General features: G+C 43.8%; 1 protein-coding gene across 2 annotated transcripts in view; it reads right to left on the bottom strand.

The window, feature by feature from the left end:
• Positions 1-24,066, bottom strand: part of DNAH9 (dynein axonemal heavy chain 9) — a 382,482-nt gene that overhangs the window by 238,589 nt on the left and 119,827 nt on the right. For both annotated transcript variants that reach the window (XM_024235511.3, XM_054535462.2), the window contains 2 exons: positions 16,650-16,806; positions 8,209-8,313 (listed from right to left, as the gene is read on the bottom strand). In XM_024235511.3, the coding sequence (XP_024091279.3) occupies positions 8,209-8,313; positions 16,650-16,806 (262 nt within the window). The remainder of the gene's footprint in view (positions 1-8,208; positions 8,314-16,649; positions 16,807-24,066) is intronic.

Below are 24,066 nucleotides of genomic sequence, written 5' to 3'. Positions count from 1 at the left end.
GGAGGCTGAGGCAGGAGAATCGCTTGAACCTGGGAGGCAGAGGTGGCAGTCAGCTGAGATTGTGCCACTGCACTCCAGCCTGCATGACAGAGTGAGACACCATCTGAAAAAGGAAAACAAAAACAAAAACAAAAAACAGAACAAAACAAAAAAACAAAACAAAAAAATAAAAATGGAAAGCTATGTGGGAACCAGTGTTCTCAACTGGGGATGAGTTTGCAGTCCCTCTCTCCCAGGGGTCGTGTGGCAATGTCTGGAGACACTTTTGTTGTCACAGCAAGGAATGGGGGTTGCTGTCGGCATTCAGTGGGTAGAGGCCAGGGATGCTGCTCAACATCCACAATGCAGAGGATAGATCTTCACAAAATAGAACGATCAGCCCAAAGCATCAATAGTGCTTAGGTTGACAAGCCCTGATCTAGACCAAACGTTTTACCAGTGAGGACTCTGAGGCTGAGAAGATATAAGGTACTTAACCTCCATCCCACACCACGTGTCCTTGGGTCCAAACCAATTCCCATGCAAATTCTTAGCTCTACCTCCAAGATAAATCAAATCAGAAATTCTGGGAATGGGGTCCAATGAGGCGCGTCAGAACAGGCCCTCCAGGTGATTCTGATGCACGCTGAAATTTGAGAACCACTGCAGTCCAGTCAATTCTTACATTTCTACTCATCTCTACCTCTGCCCATATGGCCCCATTCACAGCTGCATACTGACCTCCCTCTCTCAGATGGGAGGGTGTTGAACAGACTCAAAGATGTAGATAATGTTGGAGCATCGGTGCTCATAGAAATTTTGGTTAGCCTGGTTTGTACTGGACAGGATCTAGCAGCAACTGAGGTCTGCAGAGCAAATCATTGGAACTTAACAATGATCGGGGTCCAGGAAGCCTTGACAAAGTCCGGGTCCTGGAAAAGGCCAGAGGTTCCCCTCTCTCCCTCTCTCAGATGAGCCTAGGTCCCCCACTTCCTTCTGCCCCATGGGGCCTGGAGAGGCTTTGCCCCTGCAGAGTACTGGCTGGGACAAACTGGGCTCAGTTTTGGGGGTCTTGATGTGAACCCAATCTCTACAGTCCTCAGCGGTGTTTTCCTCATTTTTCAGTCTCTCTCTCAGCTCTGGTTCTCAAAATTTGCTGAACGTGTGAACCATGTGGAAAGTTTTTAGAAAGTACCGATACACTGGTCCTATTCCTCAGGAACTAAATCAACATCTTTTCGGGGCAGACACTGTGCATTACTATTTTGTAGAATTACCCAGGCCATTCTAAAGTGCAACCAGGGTTGAGATGACTGTGCCAGAGCGGCACAGTCCCCGATTTTATTGTGCGTAGTAATCACTGGAGGGTGTGTTAACATGAAGATTCTGTTTCAGCAAGTCTGGGGTGGGGCCTGAGACTCCGCATTTCTAACAAGCTTCCAGGGGATGCTGGTGTTGTTGGCTCACAGTTTGAGTAGCGTGGGGCCAGATGACACCAGCCATGCCTGGCACCCTCCGCTGTCACTCTCAGGACACCTACCTGAAAGTCAATGAACTGTTCTTGCTACTGGGCCACGCTGCCCCATCCCAGTTTCATGGCCCACAATTGCCCCTCAGCCAGATGGTTTTACTGTCTCTTTCCAGCCTCTGTGGTCCTTAAAATTGCACGTCTTTCATGGAACTTATTTTCTGTCTTATCATTTGGATAATTTGCCTAGGTTTTACTTCTTTTTTTTTTTGAGACGGAGTCTCGCTCTGTTGCCCAGGCTGGAGTGTAGTGGCGCGATCTCGGCTCACTGCAAGCTCTGCCTCCTGGGTTCACACCATTCCCCTGCCTCAGCCTCCTGAGTAGCTGGGACTACAGGCACTCGCCACCACGCCCGGCTAATTTTTTGTATTTTTTAGTAGAGACGGGGTTTCACCATGTTGGCCAGGTTGGTCTCAATCTCCTGACCTCGTGATCTGCCCACCTCAGCCTCCCAAAGTGCTGGGATTACAGGCGTGAGCCACTGCACCCGGCCAGGGTTTACTTCTATATATTGCAAGCCAGCCCTGATGTCCAGTGGTCAACCTTGTTATCTGCACAAGCCTTGTGTGCCCGTCTGACCATAAGAGCTGCATTTCTTGCATGAGGATGACATCTTTCCCCTCATGACTAGAAGCTGCTGATCACAGAGGGTTCTGTCCCTGTATCCTCCCACTCAGGCTAGGGCCTTGCGTCTGACTCACTCAGTGAAGTATTAAGGCCATGCTGTCTCGGTGCAGGTGACATACTTTAAGGAGGTCATGGGCTAGCCCTATGCTACTGGGATCTTGGCTTTTTCTCGTCACCCCTCTACCTTGGCCCTTCTATTCTAGGAGAGTAGCTCATTTTGTGGTCCCCTGTGGTCATTCTCTTTTCAAGTCTTTGCCCCAAATGCCATGTGCTATTTAACATCCTCCCTGGCCCGCTCCACGCTTCCCACTGCAATGGCAGATTGAAGTCTGTTGCCTTCAGGAAGTGCAACCCACTCACCACTTTTTAAACATTTTAACATTTCTGATTTTTTTTTTCCCATTAGACTTTAAGCTTCTCTTTAAAGAGTGTTACATGGAAAGCTCCCTCGGCTCTGAGACTGGAGCATTTGTTTGGTGCTTGGAGTACTTGGAGCCCTGCTATGGTGGGCTCCCAAGTCTTTGCTGACTGATCTTCTGCTTCCACTTGCTTCCTGCCTCTGTCCAACCCATTTTCAGGGCCTGTAATGCAGGGAAGAGAAGAAAGTGCCAGGGAGGCCTGGCCAGAGGGCATGGAGGGGGACAGGGCATTGGGGTGTGTCCTCATGGCACATGTCCCCAGGAACAGATAACCCAAAGCATAGAGAGCTGATTGCAATACTAAAGAAGAGATTCCAGAAAAAAGTAAGTAATATCTTAGACATTTTTTAAATAGCAGAGTAATTTTTTTTGGAATTGCCACACTGATGTTTTTCCCAACTGGCTACGTGACTTTGCTTGACTAGTCTCATGGAGACATGAGAATGTCCACCGACAAAGACGCTGTGGACCAGCAGCATAATCACTTTTGTAGGAGTTACTGGGAAGAGGAGCACAGACGGACAAGGAGCAGAGAGGAGGAGAGGGGAGGGTGGCGGAGAACTGTCAGCAGCTGGTGTGGCTTCTGAACCAATATGCCAGCCTGGATTGCCGTGTGAATAATTAAGTGCAATTTTCTCCTTGGGTGGGTATTCGATTTCAAATGTTACCCGCTCAGATTTTGCCTGGGCTGTTGTCAGACCACTTTCTTGAGAAATGTCTCTGATGGGTATACTCCTAGATCAGAGTGTGACAGCATCAGGGACCCCTAGTTAAATTTATTTCATTTGATTCCAGAAACAAACAGGAACTAAGTGATCTTAGAGAATGCATTGCTGACCTTGTGTTGAGCAGCTTCAAAATAAAGCAAATTCAGTATCTATCTACTACCCAGGGGGAACAATGGCTGTTGGGCACTGCCTCATTGATTAGTACATTGTTAAACTTGATAAGATAGCCCGAGGTTGGTCCAGCTCAGAAGGAGTGAAGGGCATAGAGAAGACCTGTGAGAACTGTAAACTAGTTCAACCATTGTGGAAGTCAGTGTGGCGATTCCTCAGGGATCTAGAACTAGAAATACCATTTGACCCAGCCATCCCATTACTGGGTATATACCCAAAGGATTATAAATCATGCTGCTATAAAGACACACGCACACGTATGTTTATTGCGGCACTATTCACAATAGTAAAGACTTGGAACCAACCCAAATGTCCAACAATGATAGACTGGATTAAGAAAATGTGGCACATACACACCATGGAATACTATGCAGCCATAAAAAATGATGAGTTCATGTCCTTTGTAGGGACATGGATGAAGCTGGAAACCATCATTCTCAGCAAACTATCGCAAGGACAAAAAAGCAAACACCACATGTTCTCACTTATAGGTGGGAACTGAACAATGAGAACACATGGACACAGGAAGGGGACCATCATACACCGGGGCCTGTTGTGGGGTGGGGGGAGGGGGGAGGGATAGCATTAGGAGATATACCTAATGTAAATGACGAGTTAATGGGTGCAGCACACCAACATGGCACATGTATACATATGTAACAAACCTGCACATGTTGTGCACATGTGCCCTAAAACTTAAATTTAAAAAAAAAAAAAAGAGAAGACCTGTGAGACCAGGGTGTGAACCCTTTTTCCCTGTCCTGTGTATCACAGCCTCTACTTCTCTTCAACCCATTTCCTGCAGTGTTCAGATAATAATGATAGTAATCATCCTCATCACTATCACCACCATCATTATCACTATCATCACCACCATCCCCATCATTGCCACCACCACCCCCATCATTGTCACCATCATCACCACCACCATCATTAACATTATAATCACTGCCATCATCATCACTGTCATCATCAACGTCATCACTGCCACCACCACCATCATCATCACCATCACCCCCACCATCATCATCACTATCGTCACCATAATCATCACCACCATCACCATCATCATCACCACCATCACCATCATCGCCAACACCATCACCATCACCATCATCACCACCACCACCATCATTACCACCATCACCATCATCACTACCACCATCATCATCACCATCATTACCACCACCACCATCATCATTACCACCATCACCATTATCACCACCATCATCATTACCACCATCACCATTATCACCACCATCATCATCATCACCATCATCACCATGACCACCATCATTACCACCATCACCATTATCACCACCACCATCATCATCACCATCATCACCACCACCACCATCATTACCACCATCACCATTATCATCTCCATCATCATCATCACCATCATCACCACCACCACCACCATCATTACCACCATCACCATTATCACCACCACCATCATCATCACCATCATCACCACCACCATCACCATTATCATCTCCATCATCATTATCATCTCCATCATCATCATCACCATCATCACCACCACCACCATCATTACCACCATCACCATTATCACCACCACCATCAACATCACCATCACCACCATCATCATTACCACCATCACCATTATCACCACCATCATCATCACCATCATCACCACCACCATCATTACCACCATCACCATTATCACCACCACCATCATCATCACCATCATCGCCACCACCACCAACATCATTACCACCATCACCATTATCATATCCATCATCATCATCATTAGAATAATCATCACCACCACTACCACTGCCATCATCATCATCAGCAGCATCACCATCATTAGCATAATTATCACCATCACCGGTACCATCATCACCATTAACACCATCATCATCATCACTAAAATCACCACCACCATTATCATCTTCATCAAAGCATTTGTTGAGTGACTATTCTCTGCAGGGCTTTAAAAAACAGTGCTTTAGAGATATTAACTCATTTAAAAATTGTTACAACTGCCTCAAGGAGGTGCTATTATTAACTCCCTTTACAGATGTGGATCTTGAGACATGGATATGCTCAAGGTCACACAGCTAGTAAGAGGCTGAGACAGCATTGAACACTGGGATTATTCCTTATTCCAGGCTGTGAAGTGACCAGCCAAAGGTGAAAGCAGCCAGGAAACATATTTGATTTCTTATAAAAATCTGGATGTCCAGTCTCTCTTTAAAATGTAAAAGATCTGGCAACACTCAGCTTACATCCTTACAGGGCAGAGGTGTGCTGGTAAATTTTTAACAAACAGCTCTCCAGGAGAGCAACAATGCCCTTGATTCATAGAATTTGGCAGTTTTCATGATGGAAGGACTCTCATCATAGCCCATTTCAAGCTACATTCATGTAATGCCACTGCAATGCACACAACCAGCTCTTTCGAGCCAAGCTGGTCAAGGGTTTCAGTCCAAGAGTGTCCAGGCTAGCCATTTGTCTTCCTTCCTCTACTAACTGCTGCTGAACAGAACAAACTCAAAGAAAGGGAAAAACCATATTTCACCACTGGAAACCAGGGAGCCTCACGTTCTGTTCAGCTGCAAGAGCCTCACGTTCTGGCAACTTTCAGAGCTTCATCAAGGAACAGTTTGGACAAGAGTCAGTGGCCATCAAACAAGAGAGATGGAAAGACAGACCACCTCAGAGCAGTGGTGAGTGAAGGGACCCAGCAGAGTCCCTTGACTGCCTGTGGCTTTCGGGGCAGCTGGAGATGAAGGTGGCATGGATTTGCGGGTGGTGTGAGCCCTACTGCTGTTCAGCTTTGCGGTTGCTTCAGTGCCCTGCCCACAGCCCCAAGTCCAAGCCTACCTATGAAAAGGACAGTGTGTGGGATGAGAGGTGACCACATGTGGGACTTATGTGGATGGAAGCTGGCTCCTGCCAGGGCAGAGGGGGACAAGGATGACGCTGGCTAGTAATCTCTCCCCGCCAGGGACGACCTTTTGCATGATGTTTCCTCCCACCCCCCTTCTGCCACCCTCCCCTCAATCCCGCACTCTTGCCTTAGAAAAACGTCAGTCAAACTAAACGCTTTCCTTATTCCTTTGTCTGGACCTGAAAGGATTACAGAAACCTGTAGGGACCAAAGAGTCTCTCATAGCTACATTTTTCTTTTTCTGTACTGTGCGCACACTGCTTTGGAAATAAAAGCAAACACAAGCAAAATTAAACCATTTTTGATTGTATGGTGTGCAGCACACACTAGGAGCACCAGGCACGTCATTGTCCCAAGCACCTCGTCACAGCTTTGATCATCACATGGTGCCCTTGTGATTGCTTTGCTCTGTTGAGATAAGGGCAGGATGGGGGTTCTGAAACCAGCCGCCCCTAGCAGGAGATGGGGGTGCTCAGCCTACAGGAAGGCGTGTGGAATAGAGGCTGGCAAACAATGTGCTTTGTCTTGGAGATGGGGTTCCTGGGGGGAATGGAGCCTGTGCAGCTGCAGTAAGAATCCCCAGGAGAGACTCTTGACTTGCCCTCAGCCAACAGTTTTCCTACTGCTCAGCCTCTCCTTCATATTGCTGCCAAATAGAGAGGCAATCTCCCTCCCGGATGTCTCTGGGGGTTCTCTGACGCCTGCTGAGGAAGGCATTTCAGCCTGCTACTATTGGGTTCGAACTTGTCTCTCTGGCCTTATTTTCTCCTCTGGCATTTTACCCACTAGACACCAGATCAGTGCCCACATCTGCACCTGGACAGTGTTGGTGGGGGCACAGGGTACATATAACAACCTAACCACTTTCCAAAAGTCTACCCATGGACAAGATACAGTTCCCCTCTGATGTTCAGCTTTTCCACATATATAATGGGGAGAATAGTGGCTTGCAGGACCACGGTGGAAAGATGTGAAAGATCTTTCATGATGTGAAAGATGATGTATGAAAACTGCCTGGTACAGAATTTCAACAAAAGCTTATTCACATTCCCCTTCACCCTTCTACTGCTCCTCTTGTTCATGGGATACTGACCCAAATCCAAAATCCTCTCCATCTTTTCGATGTAATGCATTTGGAAGTCTCATGCTCAGTCAGAATTTAAGTCACCTCTAGAACACTGAAAGTACTCACGTCTATCTCAAGAGCTCAAGTTTTTTTTTTTTTTTTTTTTTTTTAAGTCAGAGATCACATTCTATTCAACTGGGAAACTTCACCTGTCTTTTGCATAACACTTACTATGTTGTAGGTGTTTAATAAATGCTTTCTGGATGACTTGAAAGACAGTGGCATGCTTACATAAAATCTCACCCCAGAAGTGACTTCATTCAAAAACCATTCATGCTGTATTCCTCACTTTATTAAGCTGAGCGTGGTGGAACAACTTGCCCAAAGATTCCAATAGGAAATAAAATAACTGAAATTTAAGCCTTGGTTTATAACCAAAGAACATGGCCTTTCCGAGGAGCTGAGCTCTGCCATCTTCATGTTTCTGCACCCAGATGAAGCAGGTAGGACAGATATTCTTTCTCTCCATTTTACAGAGAACGAAACAGAGTCCCAAAGCCAGTAAATGGTTCTACTTTGGTGGGTAACTGAAGGATACCCATTTTGGAGGACAGCTTCCCTGGAGCTGATTTTAGAGGATGGAGAAAGGGGCATGAAATGACAAGGGAAAAAGGGACATAGATGCTCAGGAGAGGTAGAAAACGAGGATGTAGACTTCCGCAGTAATCAATATGAAGACCACAAGGCTCCCACCAACTTCCGGCCCCTACCTGCACTGCCACCACTGACAAGACCTCCACGGAGATTCGATTAAACTCATCAAAGCAGCCCCAGGCGCCAGTCTGAGCGAGGCCTTTGTAGATGTTGCCACAAGACTGCAAGAAAATGCACAAAGATTAAATTACCAACGGGCCAGGCTTATCAATACATGTTGAAGCCATTCTCCATCCCCTTTATTATAGATACTTCTAGTCCCCCTAAAGACCACTGGTCAGAAACTTGTATTAAAATTTCAAGAACAATTAAATGTTTGATGGTTATGGGGTGTCAACAGAAGTCACAGGATTAAACAGAACCTTTTCAAGACACTTGGATGAAAATCCCTTTAAAATGTCATCAGGGTTGCATTATTATTGATTCTGTAGCTTTCAAAATCCCAGGAAATGAATAAAAGATGATTTTTCTTATGCTATACAGACAAAAAGCCTTCCACCCAGCCTTTGCCATGCACTGATGGAAAAATTTATGTCTGTATCTTTAAATCTATGCCCAACCACCCAGGTTTTCCAGAGTGGTGAGGGAGCTGGAGACAAAGATAGGGGGTCATAACATCTGTTAAAAAAACAAAAACAAGAACCAAAAACCAAAAACACACACACACAAAAACTAAAGGTAAATCTTCAAATCAGAGCAGGGAAAGAATTTACAAGGGAATAATGCATTTCTGTCCTAAAAGTAAAAACCATCCTGGGCATTCAATATGAACTGGTAAGTCATGGGGCAACCAAAAAGATAGGTTCCTGGGAGACACTCACAAGGTCATTGGCAAGGAGGCGTCATTAAAATGCCAGGGAAATGCAAATAATGGAAAAGTCCTATTCATTTATTCAGCGGGGTTTTTTTTTTTTTTTTTTTTGAGACGGAGTCTCGCTCTGTTGCCCAGACTGGAGTGCAGTGGTGCGATCTTGGCTCATTGCAAACTCCACCTCCCAGGTTCAAGCGATTCTCCTGCCTCAGCCTCCTGAGTAGCTGGGATTACAGGCATTCACCACCATGCCCGGCTAATTTTTATATTTTTAGTAGAGACGGGGTTTCACCATGTTGGTCAGGGCTGGTCTCAAACTCCTGACTTCGCAATCTACCTGCCTTGGCCTCCCAAAGTGCCCTGGGATGACAGGCATGAGCCACCATGCCCAGCCTTCAGTGGGCATTTTTTGACTATCAGCTCTGTGCACAGATCATGTGCTGGACACAGGGGAGCTCAGTCTAAGAACTTTTGGTCAGGTTGAGGAGGTAAGGTATATACATAAAAACAGGAAAATTATTGCATCAGTAGTGGTTCCATTGAATAATATAGACCACAAATGTCATATTCACAGAAGAGTGGGTCAGAGTGCTTCCGAGTGATCAGTTTTGCCAAAGAGGTGAAAGTCAGATAGCAGCACAACAGCACTTCACAAAGTTTATTCCACGGAATCACAGGCCTGAAAGATGCTCTTCGAAGAAAGGGCTTTTTGGTCAAGCAAATTTGGGAAACACATTCTTCAACCCATTTTGGCCAACTTACAATTTGTATTAGCATTTAAGGGCCCTGAGAAGTCCTGTAACAAAAACATTAGTTTCAGTGCATTACACGGTTGGATTATTTTTCCTTCATGTAACCCCTGATTTTCTCAGAATGCACTCTGGCAATTATTGGTATAGTGGAAAGATCACAAGATTAGAGTCAGAAGATATGGGGATCTCACAGAAAACTACATGCTTTAGGACACACGCAAGAAATGATGGCTTTATAGGATAGGAGTATCTGTGTAGACAGAATGGAAGGGGTAAGGCTTACCAGGAGGAGGAAGATTATGGAAGAAATACAAGCAGAATAATGATGTGTGCAGAGAAAAATGACAGAGCCATTTTGATCGGAAAGTTGAATTATTAAATAAAGTCATGGTTGTAAAAAGCCTTGAATTACTATGAGGGATCTTTGGAGGTTTGCAGCAGAGAACATGAGCAGAGAAATGTTATGAGAGGATTGATCTAACTGCCACACAGGCTAGGTTGGACGTTAGGGCAGACTTTAATTTTTTTTTTTGTTTTTTTTTTGAGATGGAGTCTTGCTCTGTCACCCAGGCTGGAGTGCAGTGGCGCAATCTCAGTTCACTGCAACCTCTGCCTCCCAGGTTCAAGCAATTCTCCTGCCTCAGCCTCCCAAGTAGCTGAGATTACAGGCGTGCACCACCACACCCAGCTAATTTTTGTATGTTTAGTGGAGATGGGGTTTCACCATGTTGGCCAGGCTGGTCTCGAACTCCTGGCCTCAAGTGATCCACCTGCCTTGGCCTCCCAAAGTGTTTGGGTTGCAGGCATGAGCCACTGTGTCCAGCTGTAGGGCAGACTTTGAAGGAGAAGGGAAAAATAAAACCCACCTTTCATTGAGCTTCTGGAATTAAGAGATTTCTTTTTTCATTCATTTCAACAAATATTTATTGAGCATATACTATGTGCCAGAGATTGTTCTAGGTCATGAAGAATCAGCCGTGAACAAGACAGATGATGCCTCTATTCTCATGGGTCTCATATTCCCATAAGGAAAACAGACAATGAGCAATAATAACAAATCAGACAGTGATAAAGTCCCACTGGAGTCTTAAAATGAGGGACATGGAGACTTCAGATTGAGCTGTCAGGGACATCCTGTCTGAGGAGGTGATGGAAGTTCCAGGCGTTGTGTTTTTGTGCCTTAAATCAGGGGTCCCCAGCCTCTGGGCGACTGTCCGTGGTCTGTTAAAGAACCAGGCCGCACAGCAGGAGGTAAGCAGCAGGTGAGTGAGCAAAGCTTCATCTGTATTGACAGCTGCTTCCCATCATCTGCATTATTGCCTGAGCTCCGTCTCCTGTCAGATCAGTGGCAGCACTGGATTCTCATGAAAGCATGAACCCTATTGTAAATTGCACATGTGAGGGAACTAGGCTGGGTGCTCCCTATGAGAATCTAATGCCTGATGATCTGTCACTGTCTCCCATCACCCTAGTTGGAACCAACTAGTTGAAGGAAGAGAAGACCAGGGCCCCCACTGATTCTACACGATGGTGAGTTGTATAATTATTTCATTGTATATTACAATGTAATAATAATAGAAATAAAGTGCACAATAAATGTAATGTGCTTGAATCATCCCGAGACCATCCCCTACTACCTAAGTCCATGGAAAAACAGTCTTCCATGAAACTGGTCCCTCATGCCAAAAAGGTTGGGGACCACTGCCTTACATTATTCCATTTCATTTGCAAAACAATCCAAGTGTCACAAATACTAAGTGGAAATTCAGAAATCAACATCCATGTTTAACTATTCACAATAGTTAAGATATGGAATCAACCTAAGTGTCCATCAATGGATGAACGCATAAAGAAAATGTAGTATATACACACAATGCAATATTGTTCAGCCATTGAAAAGAATGAAATCCTGTCATTTGCAGCAACAGGGATGGACCTGGAGGATATTATCTTAAGTGAAAGAAGCCAGGCACAGAAAGACAAATATCACATGCTCTCATTCATATGTGAGAGCTAAAAAAGTTGATCTCATGGAGGTAGACAGTAGAATGATGGTTACCAGAGGTTGGGAAGGGTAGGGGGAAGGAGAAGATGAAGAGAAGTTGGTTAATGGGTAAAAACATGCAGATAGACATAAGAAATAAGTTATAGTGTTCAACAGCACACAATGGGGACTATGGTTACTAATAATTTATTTTATATTTCAAAATAGCTAGAAGAGGAGATTTGGAATGTTCCCAAAACAAAGAAACAATAAATCTTTGGGATGATGGTTATCCTAATTACCCTGATTCGATCATTATACTACAATGTATAATGATATTGATAATTATTATTGGTATTATTGATAAATATTATTGATAATATGTGTATCAAAATATAACATGTACCCCATTAATATGTACTATTATGATGTATCAATAAAAAAGATGTTTTAAAAATTCAATTTTTAACAAGCCGAGTGTGGTGGCTCACGCCTGTAATCCCAGCACTTTGGGAGGCCGAGGCGGGCTGATCACGAGGTCAGGAGATCGAGACCATCCTGGCTAACACAGTGAGACGCCGTCTCTACTAAAAGTACAAAAAAAGCAATTAGCCAGGCGTGGTGGCGGGTGCCTGTAGTCCCGGCTACTCAGGAGGCTGAGGCAGGAGAATGGCATGAACCCGGGAGGCGGCGCTTGCACTGAGCCGAGATCGCACCACTGCACTCCAGCCCAGGGGACAGAGCGAGACTCCGTCTCAAAAAAAAGAAAAAAAAAATTCAATCTTTAACAGTGATTTTGAAAGCTTTTCAAACTGCAGACCCTTTTTATAAAATGAAAACTCAAAATATAAAATAAAGGAAGTGGAGTTTCCATAGGTGGATGCTTGTCACCCCCACGTTTCTTCCCCCCACCCCAGGGACTGCGGCTGAACCCCAGGACCCTAAAGTAACCCATGTGTTTGGCTCACCACGTATCTCCTGGTCCTATCAGCGAGGCTGGGGCATTATCTTGCTGTGGGATGGTGAGCTTTGGGACTAGGAGAATAGCAAGAATAGGGCAAAGGCCTGGAAGTGAGAAGGGTGCTAAAGGCAGAATCAACATTGATGACCGATTAGAGGTAGGGAAGGAAGGACATGAAGTAACCAGGATGCCTGAAGCTTTCCACCAGGATCTCAGGGAAAATGAGATGATCCTTCCTGAGGGTGGGGAATCTGGCAGGAAGAAAGGAAGAGTGCTAACCACAATGTAAGAGAAGGGCATTCAAGAGACGTCCACTGCCCCGTTAGAGAGAGACGAGACTAGGACTCCAGTGAAGCTGGAGAACAGACATGGCTCCATAAAGGAGACATAGGTATACACATCACACTGGAAATTATAAGAGGATCAGCAAATGAGACTGAGAAGCCAGGAGAACAGAGACTCAGGAGGAGGATTGTGGAAGTATAGCATTTCCGAAGCGAAGGGAGTAGGGTCTCAAGAAAAAGTGTAGTATCCACAATACAGCTGCTACAGAGAGGGTTGGAAATAATTCCAAACACTTTCAGGTTTGGAACCACTTGATGTCCCTGCAATAGCATCTCCAAATTGAGGTCAAGAGGGGAAAGTATTACAGCTATAATATAAAGGATGTTTCAGCACTGAAACTGCAGTCATTTTCAGAGAAAGTGGCTGGTTTTATAGGTTTTCCATCCAGGATAAGAGAGTAAAGCAATAACTTTCCCTTTGCTTCAAGTCTGCGCTGTTCTCCTGTCCTCCCCAGCTCACTGCACACCCAGTCCTCATGAGCTAAGTGAGGTGATGCGGCTTATAGGATTTCTAAGGCAGAGGGGATAGCGAGGGTCCTTGACCACAGCCTAGACTCTCCTCTTCAACCTCTCTCTTTGCTTCACCACTGACTGCCTGCCCATGTTCCCAAGGTATCACTTACCTTGTTATATTTTAAGCCTCTTATGCTTTTCCATGTCTACTACTGCATCAGCTGGTTCCTCTTTCCCTTTGGTTTGAATGACTGAGATGCTCTCACCAAAACCTATTCCTGCTTCCAGTCTCTTCCTTTCTCACTTCATCTGACTGCCAATCTTTATGCTTTTGCTCCAGTTGTGAAGCCTGCAGGTTCTTTCTGCAGCCCCCACTTCAAGGTAAGATGCTTTCAGTGGCTTTCAGTCCTTCCCCTCCTTATCTCCTGTTTTTGATCTTCTCTAAGGTAGCTTAGCCCTTGTTCCACATTTATTTCTAGCTTTCACTATGGACAGACCTGAACAGAGTATATTGCTGTGAGTGTCATGAATGACACATCAAAATCTCCCCTGGATAAGTGCACAGCAGCTCTTTCTGACCTCGCACCCTTTTTCTCCTTCTCCCAGCCAGGTCATGTAAGGGGGGCTCACGGGGTGAAGTCAGAATGAGGGCTGGGGACAGATATTGGCCACACACAGAACTTGGTTATGGCTTTAAAGCTGACATTCTAATGGGTTAGAATGTGTGAAAATGCCACATGCTCTCTCTGTCACCAACCCCAAAACTGAGCCTTGGTTGGGTATCACGTCCTCCACATGTCTTTCCTGACCAGCCCGCTCTGTGGCTCTCCCCCTACTCTGGAATGTTCCAGGGCCTAAAGTTTGTAGGGCACATGAGCACCCAGGGTTATGCTATCTGAGTGTTAACTAGCTCTCCTGATGATATCATCTATCCTTTGTCCCTCCAAATAAAATTGGGTTATACTATCTCTCTCTCTCTCTCATCAATCATTCATCTATCATTTATCTACCTAAAATCCATCTACCATCTATCCTCCATCCATCTCTCTGTCTCTCTCTCTCTCTTCCCATATGATCTGTTTTTGGCATCCTGCATAATGCCCGGCACATGCTGAGCAATGGCAATACTCAATAAATTAATCGGATTGCGAGTGTTTTACCATAAAGAATAATTCTGAACAGCCAGAAAACAAAGGTAGAGGAAGTTTGCAAACAGCTTAGTGGGGCTGTTTAGTTACCTGGGCTATCTGGTGTCCAGGAAGGGAGCACCTCCCTTCTGGCATGTTTCACTGTGGCTATGCTTATTTATGATGTTCTAACCTGTGTCTAGCTTGTATTCCATGGAAGCTTAGCCTATAGTTGAAAAACAAAAAACAAAACAAAACAAAACAAAAACAAGGATAGACTCCCCCGTTCACCCTGTACTTTTAACAAAATTGGTGGGGTTAGGGTTCAGTGATTAGTTTTGATAGAATTGAGTAAAATGGCCATAGTGACCACTGGCCATGGAGCCAACTCATCATTTCCTGCTTGCTATTCTAGGTATGACTTTGAAGGAATCTGGCTGATTTTCTTCAATCAATACACCACGTCTTCTACATCCAAATGAGTGTATCTTTCAGAATGTTCCCTTTGGGAGACTCTACTTACTTTAGCAGTGCTGCTGCCATTGCTCAACTATAGAAAAATCTAGAAACATAAAATTATCCCTAAGGCTGAGGTCATTTCTATAAAGGGGGGAGAAAACTCCACCTTTCTGTTCCAGCCTGACTTAAAGAGAAACATTATCTTAATGTGTTCATCAATAAAAGCAACTGTGCTAAAATTTAGGGGATGAAGACCACGTGGAAGACAAGTTTTTTGGGTCTAGATCCTTGCTTTGTTTACTTAACACGAGAAAACATGGTGCCACAGGATGCTGCAACTCTACACAACAAAATTATGCTACAGAAACAATGACATTATAGAGGATGAATCTCATTTACAGAGTGCTATACGTGGTAACGGCAAGCATTATTTCTAAAATTATAACTACATTAAATTTATTTTACAGTCAATATAGCACATGACTTATATATATAACTGTTTAATCTATTTAATGCAACTTTTTTTCATTGCAAATTTATTTGCATGTCGTCCTGTTGACAAAAGGGACTTAAGGCAATTTACAAAAACACATACAATATAACAAAAATAACGAGAGAGGGAGATAATCTGTTACTACATTTTTGTTTCACCACGGCCTGTCGTGGGGTGGGGGAAGCGGGGAGGAGATACGGGGAGGGGGGAAGCGGGGAGGAAGCATCAGGAGATACAACTATTATAAATGACGAGTTAATGGGTGCGGCACACCAACATGGCACATGTATACATATGTAACAAACCTGCACGTTGTGCACATGTACCCTAGAACTTAACGTATAATAAAAAAAAGAAAAAAAAAAGAAAAATTGGAAAATAGTTCTCACAAAGAAAAAAAGCAGCTATATAAGGTTCAGTTGTGAACAGAATATTTCTAGCTAAAGAAGTGACCTCATGGGCCTTTTGTTTCTCTGGCTTTTCTCGGTGACTCAGAACCTGGAATACATTGGTTCTTAAAAAATGGTACATGCCTGAATGAATATTAGCTTTGCACTTGTCTTCTGTGGGCGTTTGTGCTCTGAGTCGGGGTTGATCAACCTGTTTTCAGAAATCATGCCTGCCCTTGCAGAATATTCTGCCCGTTGATATTCTGGGGAATGTCCACTTCTACAGAAGAGCACAAATACGTCGAGCTTTTATGTGAAGACAAGTGCCTTCATCTTGGCTACTTGTGAGCCTTTCTGTGTTTCTAGGTCAAATAGGGAAATTAGGACTTTGGATATATGTTCAGTTTCTTCCTTTTGCAGATAATAAAAGAAAGATCCAAAAAGATGAGGCCAGCCGTCTGTGGTCAGAGCTCATTGGTGGAATGAGAATACAAAGGGCTGTGCTTCCTCATCACATGAAAGCCTTATAGGGAGGCCAAAAAACTCCAGGGTTCAAACGTCCAACTTTACCATGAAGGAGCAAACAGAGACCTCCTGATCTGGGCTCCGAGACCTGGGGAAGCTGGGTCAGGGTGGCACGGATGCGTCTTAGCCTTGATTTAGTGCCCTGAGTTCTTATCCCTCACCTCCACCCCCACCCCCAGGAAGCTGGGTGGAACTGTACCTTGTAATCCATCTGCTCTGAGCAGTTGAACACATAGACCAGGATGCCCAGTGCGCGGCCCAGGTCCTTGGTGGTCTCAGTCTTGCCTGTGCCTGCAGGTCCTGCGGGAGCCCCACTCATGGTCAGGTGCAGGGACTGGGTGAGGGTGATGTAGCACCTGCCAAACACGGGAGGGCATAGGTCATCATTCTTGGGGGCCCAGTGAGATAGGACTAAGGCCCAAGACCATGTGAGATCTGGCATAGCTTCTGAAAAGAAAGCCAAGAGCCCTGCCCCTTTTTCCTGCTCCCCACAGCCCTGTGGGGAGGACTCTCTAGAGGGCAAGCTCATCACAGTGCTCCCTCCACACAGGGCATCAGAGGCTCCCTGACAGGTTCTTCTTCTGGGTCTGCTTGCTCCTCCAGCTCCATTTCTCACTGTTCCCCTCCTCTGAGCCGCAAACCTCTGCAGTCCAGCCATATAGAGCTCCGTTCATCTGCCAGACACACTAGGACTGAGCTTGTCCCTGATCCTCCCCCAATCATCCCCCAACTCTTTGAGTCAACCTGGATGATGTTCCTCTTTAATCTTTGCCTGGCTAATGGCCACTAATTCCTCAGGACTCACATTTGACTTTATCTACTAAGTGTTCCTGGATCCCCCAACACTGGGATGAGTGAGCAGAGGCTCCCTCAGCTGAGCTGGTACTCCACTTGAACTTCCCGTGACATATGTTGTATATATCTTCAGTATATATCTTCACAGGGTACATGAAGGTAGGGCTATATCTTATTCATTGTTTCATCTCCAGAACTTAGCACACTCTAGGCACATACAGGCCCTCAAAAACTATTTATAAAACATAAATGAATCTGTGAATGAATGGATCACATTCAATCCATTTAATCCTTTTGGGACTCTTTTTACCAGTAACAATAAAATAAACTCAGCTTTAAGCTTACTTCTGGTACTATTAAAAAGGACCTATATTTCTTAAAAAGTAATAAAGCATACCATGTGATTCAGCAACTCCCCTCCTAGGAATTTACACAGGATAAATAAGAATACATGTTTACACAAAGACTTGTGTGTAGCACAATATCTACCTGTTCATAGCCCTTGTTCATAGCAGCAGTATTCATAACAGCAAAAAACTGGAAACAACCCAAATATCTATCAACAGTGAATGGATAAGCAAAATATGGTAATTTGTAGAGTGTAATACTCTTCAGCAATATAAAGGAATGAAGTACTGAACATGCTTCAGAATGGACGAACCTCAAAAACATTACGCTAAGTGAAAGAAGCCAGATACGGGAGATTGTATGTTGTCAGGCCAGGTGTAGTGGCTCACGCCTGTAATCCCGGCACTTTGGGAGGCCAAGACAGATGGATAGCTTAAGCCCAGGAGTTTGAGACTAGCCTGGGCAACATAGCAAAACCCCATCTCTACCAAAAAAAAAAAAAAAAAGAAAATTAGATGGATGTGGTGTAGCGCGCCTGTAATTCCAGCTACTTGGTGGGTTGAGGGGGAATGATTGTTTGAGCCTGGGAGGAGGAGGTTGCAGTCAGCTGAGATCATGTCATTGCACTCCAGCCTGGGTGATACAGTGAAACCCTGTCTCAAAAAAGAGATTATATGTTGTTATTCCATTGATATGAAATGTCCAGAAAAGACAAATTGAGATAGCTAGCAGATCAGTGGCTGCCTGAGGTTTGGAGTGAGAAAAGGAAATTATTGCAAATAGGGTGAAGGAAATGTTCTACAGTTGGATGATGGTGATGGTTACACAACTCTATTTACTAAAAATCATCCAATTGTACATTGTACACCTGCAATGGGTGAACTTTAAGGCATGTAATTTATACCTCAATACCTCAATAAAGCTGATACAATTGTGCTACTGTTCTAACTTTTTAATATCTAGCAAATCAATACATAGACTCTCAACTTACAGGCGGGGCCGTGTGAGGGGGTGTCCAAATCTGATATCATGAGATGACCAGAGACTCTGAAGACACCATCTTTATGTCAGATGGTGGCTGGGTTTCTACTGACTTGACTAAACCTTGGACCAAAATGTTTTTTTTTTTTCCTTTTCCCTTTAAAAAATAGAGACGGGGTCTCACTATGTTGCTCAGGCTAGTCTAGAACTCCTGGGCTCAAGTGATCCGCCCACTTCAGCCTCCCAAAGTGCTGAGATTATAGGTGTGAGCCATTGTGCTCAGCTCCCAGATGGTTTTGAAAGTCTTTAAGTTCCCTTTTTCTCCTTTAATTAAGTGCAAAATTCCCTTATCTGTTTCAGCCTTTGAAAGGCTGAATGTTGCCCTTCGGACCTGCCACAAGGCATGATGAGGTGAGTCAGGGTTAGGGTGAAAAGTTGGGTCTTGTCTTGTCCTTCTTGGCCACTGTTACCATTTGGTAACATTTTTCTTCTCTCTCAAGCATTTCCAGCTAGATATTCACGGAGCCCTATGCACGGCCTCACCTGCACCTGCCCTCCTGGGCTCTTGAGTTTCTGGCTCCAGGTGGATCCCATGCCTGCTACCTCTCCCAGCCTCGGGCTTCCTCTACAACTGCTCAGGGCCTGCCACGGCCCCCTGCCTCCCAGGAGGACAAGCTGTCTGAACTAGCAGAGTCTTCAACCCCTGACAACTCACCTCCTCACCTTCCTTCCCTCTCATTGCCTTCCTGTACCACAGCTGTCCCCTCTGCTGGCTGAGGGCACATCACAGGCCTCTTTTCTCTGGAGCTGCAGGGCTCTCAGGGAATTTGGGAGTCCAGAAATGCCAGGTTTCACAAAAAGAGAAGTTGCATAGAAAAAGTTAAGAATTCCTGAAAATAAATATGTGGGACTGGGTCCATCTCTTTTTGAGCATCTGCTGAGCTTCTGATTATCTTTTGGGGGAAATGTCAAAATATCATTATCTTCCCCTCACAAGAATAGAACTCCAGAGATGGAAGGGATTTCCAATCTCCCTATCTTACACATGAGGAGACTGGGGTTCAGGGAGGGAAAGTGGACAGTCTGGTGAGTTTGAAGGCAGGGTCAGTGGGGCTTTCCCTCAGGCCATGAGAAAAAACACATAAAAAAGAAAGACAAGGCCGGGCACGGTGGCTCACACCTGTAATCCTAGCACTTTGGGAGGCCGAGGCGGGCAGATCACCTGAGGTCAGGAGTTCGAGACCAGCCTGGTCTACATGGTGAAACCGTCTTTACTAAAAATACAAAATTAGCTGGGCGTGGTGGCATGCACCTGTAATCCCAGGTACTTGGGTGGCTGAGGCCAGAGAATTGCTTAAACCTGGGAGGCAGAGGTTGCAGTGAGCTGAGATGGGGCCACTGCATTCCAGCCTGGGTGAAAAGGTAAGACTTCATCTCAAAAAAAAAAGAAAAAGAAAAAGAAAGAGGCAGTATTTCTGTTTGTCACAAGGGAGGCTGCCATGACACCTGGGCCACTGAGCCAGCAGCAAGTCCTTTGGGACATATCCCTGCTCTAGGATTCTCTCTGAGGTCCTGTTAGAGCGCTCATCTCTTTAAACACCCAAACCAGCTCCTTTGATGTGCTCCTGCTTGACAGTGCAGGCCAGTACACCATGTAGAGCTGTTTCAGGCACTGACTCTGGAGTGACAAAATGAGTTCAAATCTTGCCTCACTATGAAGTGTCTGTGAGACTCAGCCAAGTTATTTAAACTTCTTTGTACCTTAAAAACAAAAGCATCCTTAAGATCTATGACATTGCATTTTCTTTGTACAAAGAAACTTAGATAAATTTGCTGCTTCAAAAGCAGTGGCAATTGTGACAATGGCAAAAGATCCTTAAGGAAGAGAGATCCTGGCCGATGAGTCCCAACATGGATATGGATTGATTTAGTTTGGTTCCAGTGGGAACACAGGAACGTTAGCGTTGGAAGGGATTTTAAAGGTGAGACCGCTTGACTCTTTCACCATGTCAGGTGCTCCCCCTTTAAATCCTTCAAATATGATCATATAGCCTTTTCTTTCAGTGAGGCACAGTTTACTATTCTAGGAGGCAGCCCATTCCACAGTGGGCTGGTTCTAATTGTTAGAAAGGTCTTCTTAACATCGAACTAAAATTAGTCTTGCTTTCCTTGGGCAAATAACTTCTACAGGTTTTGTTCTTATCTGCCCCGCCAGGGTCTTACGAGGATACTATGAGAGAAGATATTTGAAAGTGTCTTGAAAAGTAGGAAACCAACAGACTTTGAAGGTATTATTTTTGAAGCAATAAATTCTTTTTTTGGTACAGATATTCAACTGGAAGATAAAGAAAATATCAAAGCTGCTATATCTTGATTTCAGCTATGAATAGCCCGTGCTTATCACAGAAAAGTGGTCCAGATAATCTTACAGTAGGTGGAGTCATAGTTGGCTTGTACTAATTTTCTATTGCTGTGTAACAAATTACCATGCACTCAGTGCCTTAAAAGAACATCCCTTGTTATCTCACACTTCTGTGGGCCAGAAGTCCAGGTGCGTTCTCTGCTGAGGGTCTCACAAGGCCAGAGTCAAGGTGTTGGCTGGGCTGGACTATTATCTGGAGGCTTTGGGGAAGAGTCTGCTTCCAAGCTCATCCAGGTTCTTGGCAGAATTCACTTCTGAGGTCCCTGTTGGCCAGGGGATCTCTCAGCTCCTAGAGGCTGTTCTGCCACCTTGCCGACGGCCCCTACCACCTTCAAAACCAGCTATGGCATGTCAAATTCTTCTCATTCCTCAAATCTGACTTCCTCTTCTGCTGGCTGGGGAGCCAGGAGAAAGCTCTGTTTTTAAGGGCTCATATAATTATATCGTCTACCTAAATAATTTTCCTTTGCCATATAACAAAACATGACCATGGGAATAATATCATCACAGTCACAGTTTTTACTCACACTCAGAAGGGAAGAGATTATAGAAGGGTGAGGGTCCTTAGAGATCATTTGTAGAGTTCTGTCTACCACATGGTTCAATAACCATAACTGAGGAATGACCATGAATGCAACAGTATCTACCTTCAGGGAGGCCCCGAGGCATACTCAGCTCACTGATGTTTAATGTCTTCACTCATAACTTGAATTAAGAAATAATTACTAGATAGATGATAGAACAAATTTCTAAATAATATTAAGAGTGAAAAAATGATGGGACAGACCCAACAAAATCCAATTTAAGAGGGTTGAATGTGAAGCAATCTTCCAACCACTTGGATACATGCAGACTGGAGGAGATGTGGGTAGATGAAAATCCACATGAAAAAGACCCAGAGCTTTCAATAGGTTTCAAGCTCAACGTGAGAAATCGCATTAATAGAAATTTCCTTTGCACTAACCTAAAACAAATCCGTTCCTTTGACAACGCTTTAATATTTAAACTTTGAAAATTTTTTGTTCTTAGCATAAATGCCCCCAATTCTAGGATCTGTTCCTTATACCAACTGGTTATGAGATTCTTCATCATCCAGTGCTCATCTTTTTCTTTGCCTATGCTAATTGGTAAACATCTTTCTCAAAATGTGACAGAACCGAGAGCAACGTTACCCATGTCATCTCTCTAGCAAAAATTATAGCATGCCTAGTAACTAAACTTGAGTAGTTATAATTACACTTCTCATTATTTGTCTGTCTCAAATATGATTAGAAATTCTAGGAGTGATTTAGAAAACCCAAGAAAATCAAGAGTAAAACTTTTAGAATTTGTAATACATGGTAGTAAATGAGTAGAATGGAAGATAAATATATTGTACAAAAATCATTTTTCTTCCTGTACACAAGTGAAAAGAAAGTTAAAGATAAAATGAAGTTAGGCAAAGATTTCTTAAATAAAACACCAAATGCATGGTCCACAAAATAAAAATTCATAAGTTGAACCTCATCAAAATTCAAAACGTTTGCACTTCAAAAGACACCATTAACCTGGTGAGGTTGAGGAGAAAAGGGAACACTTATACACTCTTGGTGGGAGTGTAAATTAGCTCAAATGTTGTGGAAAGCAGTATGATGATTCCCCAAAGAGCTAAAAGCAGGACTACCATTTGACCCAGCCATCCCATTACTGGGTATATACCCAGAGGAATATAAATCATTCTACCATAAAGACACATGCACACATATGTTCATTGCAGCACTACTCACAATAGCAAAGACATGGAATCGACCTAAATGCCCATTAATGACAGATTTGATAAAGAAAATATGGTACGTATACACCACCGAATACTATGCAGCCATGAAAAAGAAAGACATCATGTCTTTTGCAGGAACATGGATGGAGCTGGAGTCTATTATCCTTAGCAAACTAATGCAGGAACAGAAAACCAAATACCATATATTCACACTTATAAGTGGGAGCTAAATGATAAGAACTTATGAACACAAAGAAGGAAACAGACACTAGGGTCTACTTGGTGGGGAGGATGAGGGAGGGAGAGGAGCAGAAAAGATAACTATTGGGCACCAGGCTTAAAACCTGGGTGTTGAAATAATCTGTACCACGAACCCCCATGACATGAGTTTACCTATGTAACAAACATTTACAGGTACCCCAAAACCTAAAATAAAAGTTTGTTTTTTTTTAAATAACTCATTTTTTTTTTCTTAAAGCTTTTTAAGAAAAAAAAAAAAAGATGAGCAACAGACTGGTACAAAATATCTGCAAACACATTTGCAACATATCCAGAATATACAAAGAATTCTCAAACTCAATAATAAGAAGACAGACAGACCAAACAACAGGCAAAAGATATGGGCAATTATTACACCCAAGAAGATGCATGAATGGCTAATAAGTACGTGAAAAGTTGCTCAACATCATTAATCATTAGCAAAATGAGAATTAAAATCCAAATGTCATATTACTTAACAGCCACCAGAATGGCTATAAAGAAACAAAACGGACAATAATAAATATTGTCAAGGATGTGGAGAAATGGGAACCCTCATATGTTGTTGGTGTAAATGTAAAATGGGGCAGCCACTTTAGAAAACAGCTTATCAGTTTCTCAAGAAGTTAAACATAAAAGTACCATAACAATTTTCCTGTTAGTATTCACCGAAGAGCAATGAAAACATGTCCACACAAAGACTTGTACACAAACATTCAGAGCGGTATTGTTTATAACAGCCTCAACTGAAAATCATCTAAGTGTCCATCAGTTGAATGGATAAAGAGCATGTGGTATATCTATAAAATGGAATATTATTCATAAATTAAAAAATAACCAACTACAGACACATGCTCTGCCATGAGTGAACCTCAAAAATATGGGAGTTGAACAATGAGAACACACGGACACAGGGAAGGGAACATCACACACTGGGGCTTGTTGGTGGGTTGGGGGCTAGGGGAGGGATAGCATTAGGAGAAATACCTAATGTAGATGACGAGTTGATGGGTGCAGCAAACCACCAGGGCACGTGTATGCCTATGTAACAAACCT

Source organism: Pongo abelii, chromosome 19, assembly GCF_028885655.2.
Source record: "Pongo abelii isolate AG06213 chromosome 19, NHGRI_mPonAbe1-v2.0_pri, whole genome shotgun sequence".
In the NCBI taxonomy this organism is placed as follows: domain Eukaryota; kingdom Metazoa; phylum Chordata; class Mammalia; order Primates; family Hominidae; genus Pongo; species Pongo abelii.
The sequence above is the reverse complement of the archived record's forward strand: the minus strand, read 5'-3'. Positions and strand labels throughout refer to the sequence as shown.